The sequence below is a fragment of the Cetorhinus maximus genome, chromosome 6 (genome assembly GCF_964194155.1).
Source record: "Cetorhinus maximus chromosome 6, sCetMax3.hap1.1, whole genome shotgun sequence".
Taxonomy (NCBI): Eukaryota; Metazoa; Chordata; class Chondrichthyes; order Lamniformes; family Cetorhinidae; genus Cetorhinus; species Cetorhinus maximus.
Window position 1 is genome coordinate 73721748 of NC_135884.1, and position 15672 is coordinate 73737419.

General features: G+C 43.7%; 1 protein-coding gene across 1 annotated transcript in view; it reads right to left on the reverse strand.

Moving 5' to 3' along the window:
• Positions 1 to 15672, reverse strand: part of rnf123 (ring finger protein 123) — a 440342-nt gene that overhangs the window by 263583 nt on the left and 161087 nt on the right. The window contains exons 22-24 of the mRNA XM_078543856.1: positions 8981 to 9081; positions 6984 to 7179; positions 2580 to 2725 (exon numbers count right to left, since the gene is read on the reverse strand). Coding sequence (XP_078399982.1) covers positions 2580 to 2725; positions 6984 to 7179; positions 8981 to 9081 — 443 coding nt within the window. The remainder of the gene's footprint in view (positions 1 to 2579; positions 2726 to 6983; positions 7180 to 8980; positions 9082 to 15672) is intronic.

Consider the following 15672-nt stretch of genomic DNA (forward strand, 5'->3'; position numbering starts at 1 on the left):
TTCTCATCCTCCTCCTCTCTCTGTGGATAATTAACCCATGGCTACATGCTAAGTACAACACTGGGGTAATCAACAGCAAGTAATATTGTCTACTATCCCTGTCTGGTCTCATAGATGTGTTTGGTGGGGAATTGGAGAGAGAGTGGAACCACAACCCAGCAAAGGTTTGACATCTTCAGAAGAGGGGAGAAAATGAAGTGGGATGGGGAAGGGGGCATACAGAAACATGGCTTCCCAAGCACTCACCATTTCAAACTGATCTCCTTACACACTGATGTTGCTGAAAGGCTATTTTAATGACACATTTTGCTGAGAGTTACCTACATATGAAATAGGGGCAGAAGTAGACCATTCGGTCCCTCGAGCGTGCTCCGCCATTCAATAAGATCATGGCTGATCTGTTGTGTTTGAATTCCACATTCCCATCTACCTCCAATAACCTTTGATTCCCTTGCCTAACAAGAATCTGTCTACCTCTGCCTTAAAAATATTCAATGACCCCGCCTCCACTGCCTTTGGAGGCAGTGCGTTCCAAAGTCACACAATCCCCAAGAGAAAAATATTCTCTTCTCTGTCCTAAAAGGGCAACCCCTAATTTTAAAACAGTGCCCCCTAGTTCTGGGCTCACCCACAAGAGGAAACATCCTTTTCACATCCACCTTATGAATACCGTTCAGGATCTTATGTACTTCAACCAAGTTACCCCTCACCCTTCTAAACTCCAGTGGAAGCAAGCTCAATCTGTCTAACCTTTCCTCATAAGAGCTTATAAGAACAACTCGCTTGTTCCAGATATCAATCTAGTAAACCTCCTCTGAACCGCCTCCAATGCATTTACATCCTTCCTTAAATAAGGAGACCAAAACTTTGCACAATATTTCGAGATGTGATCTCACCAATGCCCTGTATAACTGAAGCATTACAGCATCCTTACTTTCATATTCAATTCCTCTCGTAATAAAGGATAGATTTCCATTAGCCTTCTTAATTATGCACTTGTCACACTGAGTTAACCTGACTCAGAAGTGGGGCAACTTGACTTCCATTACACTTATGGTGAGCATCATTACAGTGTGATGAGTTCACATGAATATTTCGCAGTATAAATTTGGATACAGGAATTTATAACAGTAATATTTATAATGATAGAAAGTAAAGTATTTAAATAGAGATTTAATTAAGTCTCCATGTTTTGGTCTAATTATCTCTCGCCCTTTAAGCCCAGTTCACTTCAAGACTACACTTAGTCTTCATCCCATGGGTGATCAACTGACAAATAAATTAAAATTCAACTGCTTTCAGTGAAGCTGCAAAATCACACAATGCCATTTTGTTTGGGATTCCACACTAACCAGGTTCACTTTGCCTGTCAATGAGTAAGCTAAAGTGATGACTAATGGAATCTATTACAACATGTGGGCTGACTTTTCCAGTCAATCAACTCATGTTTTCCAGTCTGCAGCTAATTCTTTCTCAACATCACTATCTGCTGTAGCTCACTGGGCACCATGCAGGAAGGCGATGTCAATTTAATGCCCACAAAACACAATAAGCACAAGGAGCCGTAATACCCCTTTTTAAAAAAAATGATACCAAACCACTGCAGCTCACAGACTCAGACAATGGGGTAGATGGAGGCATACTGATGTCAGTGGAAATGAATATCAGATAGACAGTCTGTCAAACTGATGGTTGGTCCACAATGCCAGTTTTATAACCAGGCACAAATTCCAAATTTTCTCCACTTTGTACCGTTGACAGGCACATAGCCATCGCCAAAATGGTTCAGGATGCGAGACCTCCAAATACAAACCATATAATTCATACCAAGACAATTTCTGCCTGGGCTGTGGGATATGTTAGGGTGCTCTCTTGTTGGAAGAAACAACTATAGAGATTCATTTTTAACTTTAATAGACAGCTTTTGCTAACACTATGAATACTGGGATAGCCCTCTTCCATGGTAATTTCTGCACTCTTGCGGAGAGTGAAAGAGAGGGGAATTCAAAAATACTTTTAAAAATTCATTCACGGGATGTGGGCATCGCTGGCTAGGCCAGCATTTATTGCCCATTCCTAAATGCCCTTGAGAAGGTGGTGGCGAGCTGCCTTTGTGAACCGCTGCAGTCCATGTGGTTTAGGTACACCCAGAGTGCTGTTAGGAAGTTCCAGGATTTTGACCCAGCGACAGTGAAGGAACGCTGATATATTTCCAAGTCAGGATGGTGAGTGACACTATATAAATTCAAAGTCTTTGCTTTTACAGACCATAAATACTTTTTTTTGGTGCAGTCACTGTTGCAATAATGCTCAATTGGTAGCACACTCACCTCTGAATCAGAAGGGTGTGGGTTTGAGTCCCACTTCAGAGACTTGCGAATTCAGGCTGACATTTCAGTGCAGTACTAAGGAAGAGATACACTGTTGAAGGTCTTTCTGATGAGATGTTGATGCAAGGCCCTATCTGCTCTCTCAGGTTGATGTAAAAGATCTCATGGCACTATTTTGAAGGAGCAGGGGAATTCTCCACAGGGTTCTGGGCAATCACACCAGTCCCTCAAGCAAAAATAGCACATTACCTTGCCAAGTTGCTGGTGCACACTGAGGTTGTACATCATAATAGCTCCATCTAGAATTTCCAGTAAAGATTTCTCTGTGATCGGGTGATCCGGTTCATCAGGGGGGCGCCCTAACAACAGGCCATCATTTCCGTGGCTTCCTTCAACTGTGAGGAGAAGCAAAGTATCATTATACATCAGCACCGCATCGGTCTGCAAAGAATTACAGAAGTCTGACAGCTTTACATAGTCACTCTCTTTGCGATTCTGCCTCAAGCTTAATACTGACCAGACCAAATTATCATTGGGACCAGGTACTGGGGTACAGGTACTGGAGCAGAGGCAGTGGCTCAGCTCTAAAACAGGTCATCCTTTTCACTACTGTGATCCACCAGTAATCTTTTTTTTTGAAAAATATACTTTATTCATAAAATATCTGGAGGAACATTCCAAACCACTTCAAAATCACCATCACATAAGTACAATCAGATTCAACTTTTACACATGTATCACAAGGTGCATCAATACAATCAATGAATATTACAATCATTTCAACATGGTCAATGCAGACAATCAGACAAGGTATTGGAGTTATCAACATACATCATGTTGCACTCTGAGGTGCTTCAATATAATTATAATACAACTCGTATTCAATGCATACATTCATTTTGAGCTGTGCAGCCAGAGGGGCTCTCAACAGTTCCCAGCCCCTCGGTTCACTGTGGCAGAAATATCTTAGACAGCGACCTTTCCCCACTGCGCCTTTGCGGCGGCTGCCCCAAGCTTTGGTGCATCCCTCAGCACTTATTCCTGGACCTTGAAATGTGCCAGTCTACAACACTCGGTCGGGGACAACTCTTCCCACTGGAAGACCAACAAGTTTCGGGCAGACCAAAGAGCGTCTTTCACCGAGTTGATGATCCTCCAGCTGCAGTTGATGTTTGTCTCGGTGTGTGTCCCTGGGAACAGCCCGTAGAGCACAGAGTCCTGTGTCACAGAACTGCTCGGGATGAACCTCAACAGAAACCACTGCATCTCTCCAGACCTTCTTTGCAAAGGCACAATCCACAAGGAGGTGAACAATGGACTCGTCCCCACCACTGCCATCTCGAGGGCAACGTGCAGAGGGGGTGAGACACCTGGCGTGTTGGAAGGGTCTGACGGGGGGGTCTTTCTCACCACCAGCCAAGCTACATCTTGGTGCTTGCTGGAAAGTTCTAGCAATGAGGGATTCTGCCAAATGACTTTGACAGTCTGCTCGGGGAACCATCCCACAGGATCCACCCTCTCCTTTTCCCGCAGGGCCTCTAAGACGTTACATGCCGACCACTGCCTGATGGACTTGTGGTCATAAATTTTTTCACGAGGGACAGGTGGTACCGCACGGTCCAACTACTTGGAGCGTTCCGTGGCAGCGTGGCCACACCTATCCTTCGCAACACCGGGGACAGGTAGAACCTCAGCACGTAGTGACACTTGGTGTTTGCGTACCGAGGGTCTACGCACAGCTTGATGCAGCCACACACAAAGGTGGCCATCAGTATGAGGGCGATGTTGGGCACGTTTTTTCTCCCTTTTTCTAGAGGCTTGTACATCGCGTCCCTGCAGACACGATCCATTTTTGACCTCCAGATAAAGCGAAAGATGGCTCGGGTGATCGCCATCGTGCAGGAGTCTGGAATGGGCCAGACCTGCGCCACATATAGCAACAGCGAGAGTGCCTCACACCTGATGACCAGGTTCTTACCCGCAATGGAGAGGGAGCATCGCTCCCACATGTCCAGTTTTCTTTTCACCATAGATACTCGCTCCTTCCAGTTTCTAACACATGCCCCGGTCCCTCCGAACCATATCCCCAGCACCTTCAGGCCGTCAGCCCTTACGGTGAAGGGGACGAAGGATCGGTCAGCCTAGTTCCCAAAGAACACGGCCTCGCTCTTCCCACGATTTACCTTCGCTCCCGAGGCCAGTTCGAACACCCAAGTATTTCACCACAGTGCTTCACCACAAAATGTCAGAGCAGAAACAGCACGGGTCTATGTGTAAGGTGTGTCACTCCATAGTTAGATTGTGTATATTGTACAAAGTTTCACAGAACCACAATTATGCTCATGAACAAACTGTTTGCATTGTAGATGCTGAAAAATTCCACTCTCATACCCTGAAATCCAGTGACAGTAAACAACTTCACTGGATCAACTGTCCTTATACCCTTATAAGCTCAAAATCTTAATGAGACTTCCTAATAGCAATTAAACTATACTGTCTCAGAAAAAAAGCATACTTGAGTGGATTTAGAGCATCAGATCATTGTCAAGGCAAAAGAAAAAACCAATACTAAACATGAATTGAACCACATTAGCCCAGTAATGGTGCATCACTTCACCCAAAGTATTAGGGTTGAGTGGCACAACAATATGGGGCTAACATTCAATTACATCTTTCAGTTGCATTCAGAGTATCCTCTGTGCGTTAAACTATTTTAGCTACCACATTAATTTACATTAAGTGCACTTCTGCCGACAGTGCACTAGGTGAGTCATAAACAATTTTTAGTTGCACACTTCTTTTTTTGATTGTGCAGGAGTGTCAGTCACACAGCATTTGTGGACAGTTTAATACTGGAGACTTTACTATGTTGCTTTCTTTGCTAGACTTTTGCCAGCTGACCGTATCCACACTATATCCAAACTCCCAACAGACTGGTCATTAATCACAGTTGGCAACTCCTGTTGCAGGAAATAACACCTTTCATTGTTCTGCCTGTGTTTGTGCATCGTTTGAGTCTCTGATTTATGAAGCAGGTCCTGTACTCACTCCCTGAAGCACTAGTCAGGCAAGTGCAAAGTAACATCCTCAGATGCTGAAGCAGTCTGTGCCCGCATTCAGCCAGAACTGGACAACAATCAGGCTAGGACTGAAAGGTGGCAAGTAATACTCGCACCATACAAATGCCAGACAATGATCATTTCCAACAAGAGAGAATCTAACCATCTTCCCATGATACTGAAAGGCATTATCATAGCAGAGTTCCCCACCATCAACCTGGGGGTTATCACTGACCAAAAACTGAACTGGACCAGCCATATAAATATTGTCGCTACAAGAGCAGGACAAAAGCTGTGGATTCTGCAGCAAGTAATTCATCTCCTGACTCCTCAAAAGCTGTCCACTATCTACAAGGCATGAGTCAGGAGTGTGAAGGGATACTCCACTTGCCTGGATGAATGCAGTTCCAACAATACTCAAAGCTCAACACTGTCTAGGACAAAGTAGCCTGCTTGATCGGTGCCTCACCCACCATCTTCAACATTCATTCCCTCCTCCACCACCGACGCATAATGGCAGCAGTGTGTACCATCTACAGGGTGCACTGCAGCAACTCACCAAGGCACCTTCGACAGCACCTTCCAAACCCGCAATCTCTACCACCTAGAAGGACAAGAGCAACAGGTGCATTGAAACACCACCACTTGCAAGTTCGCCTCCAAGCCACAAACCATCCTGACTTGGAACTATATCACCGTTCTTTCACTGAAGCTGGGTCAAAATCCTGAAACTTCCTCCCTAACAGCACTCTGGGTGTACTTGCACCACATGGACTGCAGTGGTTCAAGAAGGCAGCTCACCATCTCAAGGGCAATTAGGGATGGGCAACAAATTCTGGCCTAGCCAGCGATGCTCACATCCCATGAAATAATTAAAAAACCTTCAACAGCAGCCAAGATGGAGCTGTACGCTTGAACTACTGGAAGGGTCAAGTGGCTCTCCCAGATTAGAACTTGAGAGTGGGGCGTGCCTGCAGAACAGGGACTACTTCTGCACACTGTTGCTGCAGCTTCCTGCTCTGTACCAAGTTATCCAAAATATCTGCTGAAACTATTTACACCTCCGCTGGACCCATCTTTTGTTTCTTTACTTGCCATAATACCATCACCACTTACCTTGTACCATTATCCCTCTTCAGTTAATCGCTCCTGTCCTCCATACTATCATAGAATCTCCCCTTTTTGTTCTTTCCTCCTGCATTATTCTTGTATTCCACCACCTCCCCCCAACAAACAACCCTTTTACCTGGCTCTGTAATTGCTTAAAACTGTTAAATCTCTAACATCTTCCAGTTCTAATGAAAAGTCATCGACATGAAATGTTAAATTTTATTCTGTCTCCACAGATGCTGCCTGACCTAAGTGTTTCCAGCATTTTCTGTTTTCATGACAGAAGGTTTTGCTTCCTCGCACATAACACTTACTTCCCAAATTTACAAATCAATCTAGTTATGAAATTATTGCTTGTTGCTAAGCTGATATCAGAACACTATGTCTGATGTCAGATTTGCTGCAATTGTTCCAGATCATGTTCTGTGACTTACTATTTTTATTGTAAACATATATCAAACTGAGCATCTGAGTGGGTACTTACTGTCCTCCTCTGTCCTCTGCTCCACAGTCAGAGTACGAACCTTCACCTTTTCCACTGTGGCCAGGGATCGACGGGGATTCATCAAACTCACAGCTGCCGTGCTTAGGAATCTATTAGCTCGTCCCAGTGTTGGTGAACTTAACCAGCTTGGCCTGGCAAGAGCTCCCCCACCTGCAGCAGCACCACTTGGCCTCTGCTGGATTTAGGACACATGCAGAGAAGAAAGCAGAAACCAACTGGTAAGGTTGTGTCACACAAGTGATCAGAGTTACTGACATGCGTGGATCTCTGCAGCCCACTGACACATTTTGCTAATTCATCCTGCAATTTTTGAGCTGCTTTCTTCAATTTCACTGCCCCTGTTAGTTTGTAACATCTACAAATTTGAGAAATATGCATTGTTTTAGAATCCAAGTCACTGATGGAAATGAGAAACAGTTGTGATGTCACAACTGAACCCAGTCACTCCAATCCATTTTGTTTGAGACCTTCAGCGGGTTATTTATTCCCTGTATCCCCACAGAGCTATTGCACCATAGATAACCTGCAAGTTTACTCTTGATGGTAAATGTCATTACTTAAATGAATTGGAACAAGACCCAGGTTATTAGTTGCCTCTGTTTAATCAACTTTTGAGAGTAGCTGCACCATGTTTGCCTGTTTCCAATCAGCTAGTACTTCCCGTGTCCAGTGACTCCCTCAATATGATCATCCGTGCCTCACAAAGCTTCTCCCTCAACACTAAGATGAATACTGATTATATTTAAAGATTTACTTGCTTTGAGCCCTTCTGCCATGGTTAACTCTGTTTAGGGGCAGCATGTTGTTCATTGCCTTCCATAGTAAGTACTTGAATAAATCAGTCACTCAGAATATTTACTACTGTGCACTCAACTTCAGCTTTAAGCAGCTTTTATAGTTTCACTTCTTTGACTGCTCGTTACTATTGCAGAATGATTATATTTTGCCTCAGCAGCCATGTACTTTTCTAGGTATTCCTTGGTCCCCCTGATCACCCTTTAAACATGCATGTAGCTGTGTGCATCCCAGTGAACCCCTTTCACTTTCTCCCTGCAGGGCTTAAGTGGTGTATATTGCTATTAATTTGTTAATCCATTTAGGTTCACATTCATTTCGTCTGAGTTTGTTCATTTCTGCTATGTATTTGTCCTACAAGCTTAGCACTCTTCATTTGAAGGTGTTCCACTTGTCCTCTATTGATGTGCTGTTGAATATCCAATGCTTTAGGTGCCTTCGCATTTCTTTGAATTTAGTTCTGCCTCTTGGCTCCCTTGGTATATCTGATCTGGTTAATTTGATAATTCTGAGATTGCATCCATCAAGGGTGCTACAACTTCCACTTTCTATATGTTTTAGGGCCCAGCAATAATTAGCAGCTAAAGTTTAGCACCATCTCTTGTGGCTTTCTTGGTATGCGGGATCATGAACACAGTATTTGCAGACTGCTGTTTGAACAGTGACTTAACACAATACTAGGGTCAGAGAGCGCTACTGGACTAGTAAGTAAGCATAGTGCAATATTCAGGTTTTCCTTTTGGAACAGTGTTTTTGAGGTTCTCACTAAGTCAAACAACATTAGGCTCATAAAGCATCAACACCAGTATGGGCTTCTTGGGCTGACTGGCCTGTTTTTGTACTGCAGACACGATTAAATACCCCAATACAAAGGCAGTGTAGATTCTACAAGTAAAGAATAATGGGAAGCTATTTGCACAATATGTAGCTTCAGATGCTATGCATCTGAATATAAATTAAAGAGTGCTTGCAATATCTAGTGGTACTAAGAGGACAATGTATAAACTTTTGACAAATAGTTGCCCTGTTGATCCAAGGATCTGAAGTTAGAATCTCAAACACAAACTCCCTCCACAATCCTTATGGTACTCTAAGCCAGCTATAGTTTCAGCACCTCTATGGGATCTAACAAATAAAACAAGCTATGTAAAGTCAGAAAAAGCCATGCTGTGGTTTTATACCTGTTGAGTTACATTTTCATCATCCTCATCCAAGTCATCCATTGAAATGGCAGAGATCTCTGCGGGGTCAATGATGATGTTGGCTTTTGATGCAAGATCATCTATGAAAAATACAGATGAATAGAGAACTTTCTTTATTCCCTCACATGTATGCATCCTAACATATGTAACATTAGATATCTTTGTGATTAAAACCTGCTGCAGCAGCATTGTCAGGCCATACCTGAAAATGTGACCTCAAAAGGTATCATACTTTTAAAACTTCAAACATCCACATGGCAAAAGCAGTTTAGTCGGTCCAAATGAGCACGTATGCCCAATTGCCTATGGCGAGTAAATTATAAAGTTACCATGAGGAATGAGTGCCCAGCGCAAAACTAATCACATAGTGTAGTTTTATTCCCAGAGCCCTTCACAAACCAGAAAGTATCATGAAACTGATCAAATAATACCCACGCATGTTCATTTGCCATTTCCTTCCCTTAGGTGAGTCACACAGCTAGAAATAACACACAAAACTGTATAATAATTGAAGGGGGAGAAAAATCACCATATCCAGAAGATTGATTACTTAATATTGAAAACACGGACAAGTAGTTTCCCCTATATAGTAGGCCTGCTCTGTACTTCAGAAAGCCTGTCATTTGAGTTGATAATTTTGCCTGGGCTTTTTTTCAAATAATTTTTCTCTTGATCAGTTTCTCCAAGCCAACAATCCCTTATGCACTTAAAATACCTGTGTTTTTATTCTCTACCAGGGATAGACAGACGCAGCCCAGGTTTAATATATAAGCCTGAATTGCTTTAAGTCACTTCTTGGAGAATGTGTGGGTGGAATTCCCTGTTCAATTTCCATTAAACTCTTGCATATAGGCTAAACAGGTCAATTTATTAAACAGATAAGACATTACAGCAAAAAACATAATAGGATACTACATAGGAGTGTTACTATAAGTAGAATCAGGCCACAAGGGAGTAATATACACTTTGCAAGAAGCCAGGTCTTATTGTTTGTTCACAGCAGGTTTTTGGGGAGATAGATCCTGACAGTAAATTATAGGATGAGAACAAAATACTCAATATTGGAAGTCTGAAATTATAAAATTGTAAATGATAGGAGTTAATTCCTCATGGAGATTATTCATCTTAGAAGTATTATTGCCAAGGTGAAATGCAAACAGGACACCAGGAGAGGGTTCTCAGATTATAAACGTGTCTTTTTAAAAAATATTGTCAGGATGGGGTTGACGTTGGCAAAGCCCCATTTGTTGCCCATCCCTAGCTTCCTTGCAGGTAGTCATGAGCCTTCTTCTTGATCCACTGCTGTTAATTACGGAATTCCAGGACATTGACCCAGTGGTAATGAAGGAACAGCGAGATATGTTCCTCTCAGGATGCTGTGCAAGATAGGAACATGAAGCTGATGGCATTCCCATGATATTTATGCCTTTGCTCTTTTTGTAATTGAGATCACAGGGCTGGGAGGTTCTGTTGAAGTAACCTGATGAGCACTATAGTGAGGCTGTAGATAGTACATACTGCAGCTATAGTGTCCTTCCTTTGATGTCAAAGCACAATTGTTGAGATTAATGAACTTTGAATGTATCAGCCACAGAAGCGGAACTGGCCCTTCCATCCTGACAATCTTGTGAATCCAAAAATCCACATTATAATGGATTCCCTAATAGGTCAGCACACAAGAAACTCTAAACTGTCTGCATCTAGCACGTACTTAACAATCTCTCCAGCTGTCAAACTGTACACATTAACCACCTTTAAACGTAACTCCAGCAGCAAAGACACACCTTTCACCAATCATCTGCTGATGATATTTTATAACTGGCTGAAAGAGGACAGGCTCATGTTTGACCTATTTATTTTAACAAAAACAGAAAATCTGTCACACTTAGTTGTTGCAATTTCTAGATGTTTACAAAAACTCCAGGTCTGAAACATAAATTTGTGTGGTGAAAGTTTCATGAACAGCCTCGAGGAGGATATTACATGGGAGTTGTACTTTTTATCCCACTCCAGCAGAACTGCAATACCATAAAACAAATGCAAACACCCAGGCGAGAACAGTTATAAACAAAGGTGAGGCACAAGTGGTAGAAAAAAGTGTCTTTCATTTTTACAATGTATACCATTTAATAGAATTTCTGAGCTAATTGCATTGCTTGGGTATAGATTGTGTGTTATTGAAGGTGACATTTAGCGTTTGCATGTGGGACATCAGGTATCGGTTCTGAGTAGTGCAAAAGATAACATAGGAGCAGGATGAGGCCATTTAGCCCCTCAAGCCCCTCCCACCATTCAAAGAGAGTACGGCTGAACTGCAACCCAACTCCATATAGCCCCACATAGCTTAATACCTTTGACAAATTTTTGTTAACCAGTCTCAGGATTGAAATTAACTAATGACTGAGAATCAACTGCCATTTGCGAAAGAGTTCCAAGTTTCCACCATCTTTTGTGTAGAAGTGTTTTCCAATATCTCTCCTGAAAGATTAGCTAACTTTTAGGCTATTTTTCCTAGCCTAGCCAGCCCTTAATATCTTGAAAGCTTCAATCATATCACGCCTGAACCTCCTAAATTCCAAGGTTTACAACCCTAGCTTCTGTAGCCTTTCATTCTGGTAAACCTATGCTGCTGCATTCCTTCCTAGGCCAATAATTCCAAAGTTTCCACATGGCTTATTTTATTTCTGAAGGGGACCAATGTTTGTTTGCAGGGCAGAGTGGCATGTTTACAATGTTGATCTTGGACACCGCTGTTGGAATAAGCTGTTCAGCCAGATGTGAACTACGCTGAAAGACATTGGCCAATGGAGATTCGGCAGCAGGTAAAGCTCCCAGATACTACAACACCAAAGAACGCTTTTGTAGAATTTATAAATATACCATCTGAGGTAAGTGGGAGAAATTCATTATCTTCCATGATCAAGTAAATAATAGGGCAGAGTAGATGAACAAAATGTTTACATCTTAACAATTGCAAGTCCATTGTGGAATGTAGAGCAAAAAATATTTGTAACATAAATAAGCAAACAATGTTAGAGCTGTATAGATAAGCTAATTAACAGTGACGAAGTAATACATGCCATTAGCTGAGTAAATTTGCTGTCATGTTTAGGCTGTTGCAGGGCTGATGATTCAGTCCTTGGCAGCTTAAATCATGACAATAGCATCAGAATGAAACTGTGATCTCAGAGGCAGCTTCAGAGTTAAAAATTACCGAGTGGTTAAAGTAAACATCCGCTGTTACCAAATATCCAATTGACTAAGTGCAAACAGATCAAAAGCAACTTGATTCAATCAGCATATACTGATGAGGAACAAACAAGCAGCACTAAAGTAATAAAAACAAAAAGCTAAAAGCTACTGCGGACGCTGGAAATCCAAAACAAAAACAAATTACCTGGAAAAACTCAGCAGGTCTGGCAGCATCGGTGGAGAAGAAATCAGTTAACGTTTCGAGTCCTCATGACCCTTCGGCAGAACTGAGTATAGTTAGGAGAGGGGTGAAATATAAGCTGGTCTAAGGTGGGGGGGCGGGGGGAGAGAGAAGTTGAGGGTGGGGTGATTGTGGGGATAAGCAAGCAGTGATAGGAGCAGATAATCAAAAGATGTCACAGACAAAAGGATCAAAGGGGTGTTGAAGGTGGTGATATTATCTAAGAAAAGTGCTAATTAAGAATGGAAGGCAGGATACTCAAGGTACAGCTCTAGTGGGGGTATTCTCCCTCCACCTGGACCCCTCCCTCCGGATTCTTACATTCGCTTGATCTTTTCATTGAGAACTGTCGGCGTGACATTAGCCGTCTCAATTTCTCTGCTCCTCTCACCCATTCTAATCTGTCTCTCTCTGAACTTACTGCACTCCGTTCTCTCAGGTCCAACCCCAACATTGTCATCAAACCCGCTGACAAGGGTGGTACTGTTGTTGTCTGGCGCATTGACCTCTACCTCGCGGAGGCTGAGCGTCAACTCGCAGACACTTCCTCCTACCTCTCCCCGGACCATGACCCCACCACAGAACATCAAGCCATTGTTTCCAGGACTGTCACTGACCTCATCTCCTCTGGAGATCTTCCTCCCACAGCTTCCAACTTGATAGTCGCCCAACCTCGGACGGCCCGCTTCTACCTCCTACCCAAAATCCACAAACAGAACTGTCCTGGCAGACCGACCGTGTCAGCCTGTTCCTGCCCCACGGAACTCATTTCTCGTTATCTTGACTCCCTTCTCTCTCCCCTTGTCCAGTCCCTTCCCACCTACATCCGTGATTCCTCTGACACCTTACATCACATCAACAATTTCCAGTTCCCTGGCCCCAACCGCCTCCTCTTCACCATGGATGTCCAATCCCTCTACACCTCCATCCTCCACCAGGATGGTCTGAGGGCCCTTAGCTTCGTCCTTGAACAGAGGCCCCAACAATCCCCATCCACCACTACTCTCCTCCGTCTGGCTGAACTTGTTCTCACACTGAACAATTTCTCCTTTAACTCCTCTCACTTCCTCCAAATAAAAGGTGTGGCTATGGGTACCCGCATGGGCCCCAGCTATGCCTGTCTCTTTATGAGGTATGTGGAACATTCCTTGTTCCAGTCCTACTCCGGCCCCCTCCCACAACTCTTTCTCTGGTACATCGATGATTACTTCGGTGCTGCTTCATGCTCTCGTCGGGACCTGGAAAAATTTATTAATTTTGCTTCCAATCTCCACCCCTCCATCATTTTCACATGGTCCATCTCTGACACTTCTCTTCCCTTCCTTAACCTCTCTGTCTCAATTTCTGATGATAGACTGTCCACCAATATCCATTACAAGCCTACGGACTCCCACAGCTACCTCGACTACAGCTCCTCACACCCCGCTTCCTGTAAGGACTCCATCCCATTCTCTCAGTTCCTTCGCCTCCGTCGCATCTGTTCTGATGACGCTACCTTCAAAAACAGCTCCTCTGACATGTCCTCCTTCTTCCTTAACCGAGGTTTTCCACCCACGGTCGTTGACAGGGCCCTCAACCGTGTCCGGCCCATATCCCACGCATCCGCCCTCACGCCTTCTCCTCCTTCCCAGAAACATGATAGGGTCCCCCTTGTCCTCACTTATCACCCCACCAGCCTCCGCATTCAAAGGATCATCCTCCGCCATTTCCGCCAACTCCAGCATGATGCCACCACCAAACACATCTTCCCTTCACCCCCCCTGGCAGCATTCCGTAGGGATCGTTCCCTCCGGGACACCCTGGTCCACTCCTCCATCACCCCCTACTCCTCAACCCCCACCTATGGCACCTCCCCATGCCCACGCAGAAGATGCAACACCTGCCCCTTCACTTCCTCTCTCCTCACCGTCCAAGGGCCCAAACACTCCTTTCAAGTGAAGCAGCATTTCATTTCCCCTAACTTAGTCTACTACATTCGTTGTTCCCAATGCGGTCTCCTCTACATTGGAGAGACCAAACGCAAACTGGGCGACCGCTTTGCAGAACACCTGCGGTCTGTCCGCAAGAAAGACTCAAACCTCCCTGTCGCTTGCCATTTTAGCACTCCACCCTGTTCTCTTGCCCACATGTCTGTCCTTGGCTTGCTGCATTGTTCCAGTGAAGCCCAACGCAAACTGGAGGAACAGCATCTCATCTTCCGACTAGGCACTTTACAGCCTTCCGGGCTGAATATTGAATTCAACAACTTTAGATCTTAAACTCCCCCTCCCCCCATCCCCACCCCGTTTCTCCCCCCTCCCTTTTTTTTTCAATAATTTATATAGATTCTTCTTTTCCCACCTATTTCCATTATTTTTAAATCTAAAACTCTGTTAGTCTTTCCACCCCACCCCCACTAGAGCTGTACCTTGAGTATCCTGCCTTCCATTCTTAATTAGCACTTTTCTTAGATAATATCACCACCTTCAACACCTCTTTGATCCTTTTGTCTGTGACATCTTTTGATTATCTGCTCCTATCACTGCTTGCTTATCCCCACAATCACCCCACCCTCAACTTCTCTCTCCCCCCGCCCCCCCCACCTTAGACCAGCTTATATTTCACCCCTCTCCTAACTATACTCAGTTCTGCCGAAGGGTCATGAGGACTCGAAACGTTAACTGATTTCTTCTCCACCAATGCTGCCAGACCTGCTGAGTTTTTCCAGGTAATTCAGCACTAAAGTAAGTTGGTTAATTATTTTCAAATCTGCCAATCTCAAACTGGAAAGTAGCAGAAACAACCCACCCATTTATTCGAATTGCTTTGAGCTCGGTTTCAATCACCTTCATGATCTTTTTAGTTCATTTCTTCTATACCCAATGAAATTAATATTAAGACATTAAACTCAGAAGAAAACCAGTTCCAATAAATTACTTATTTTTGCTTAGATTTGCTAGTACAACATTACAAATTCCTGGAAACCATTTTCATCAAAGAGCTATTCTTCTGTGGGAGTCTGGAGTATATGGATTAGAAAATTGGGTTTTATTGCCAGTTTTTCATGTTGTTGATGCCATGGTTCCTCTACTAGCCTCATTATTTTTCCTCCATCACCCATATTCAAGTCCTAACAATGCAATCCCCAAGCATCTATCAGCAGCCTGAACCAACCTGTTCCCAACCGATCTACCCAATTCCTTCCTTAGCTTATCCAAAGTGGGGTGGTGAACGGGAGAGACAATGAAGGTACTGGAAG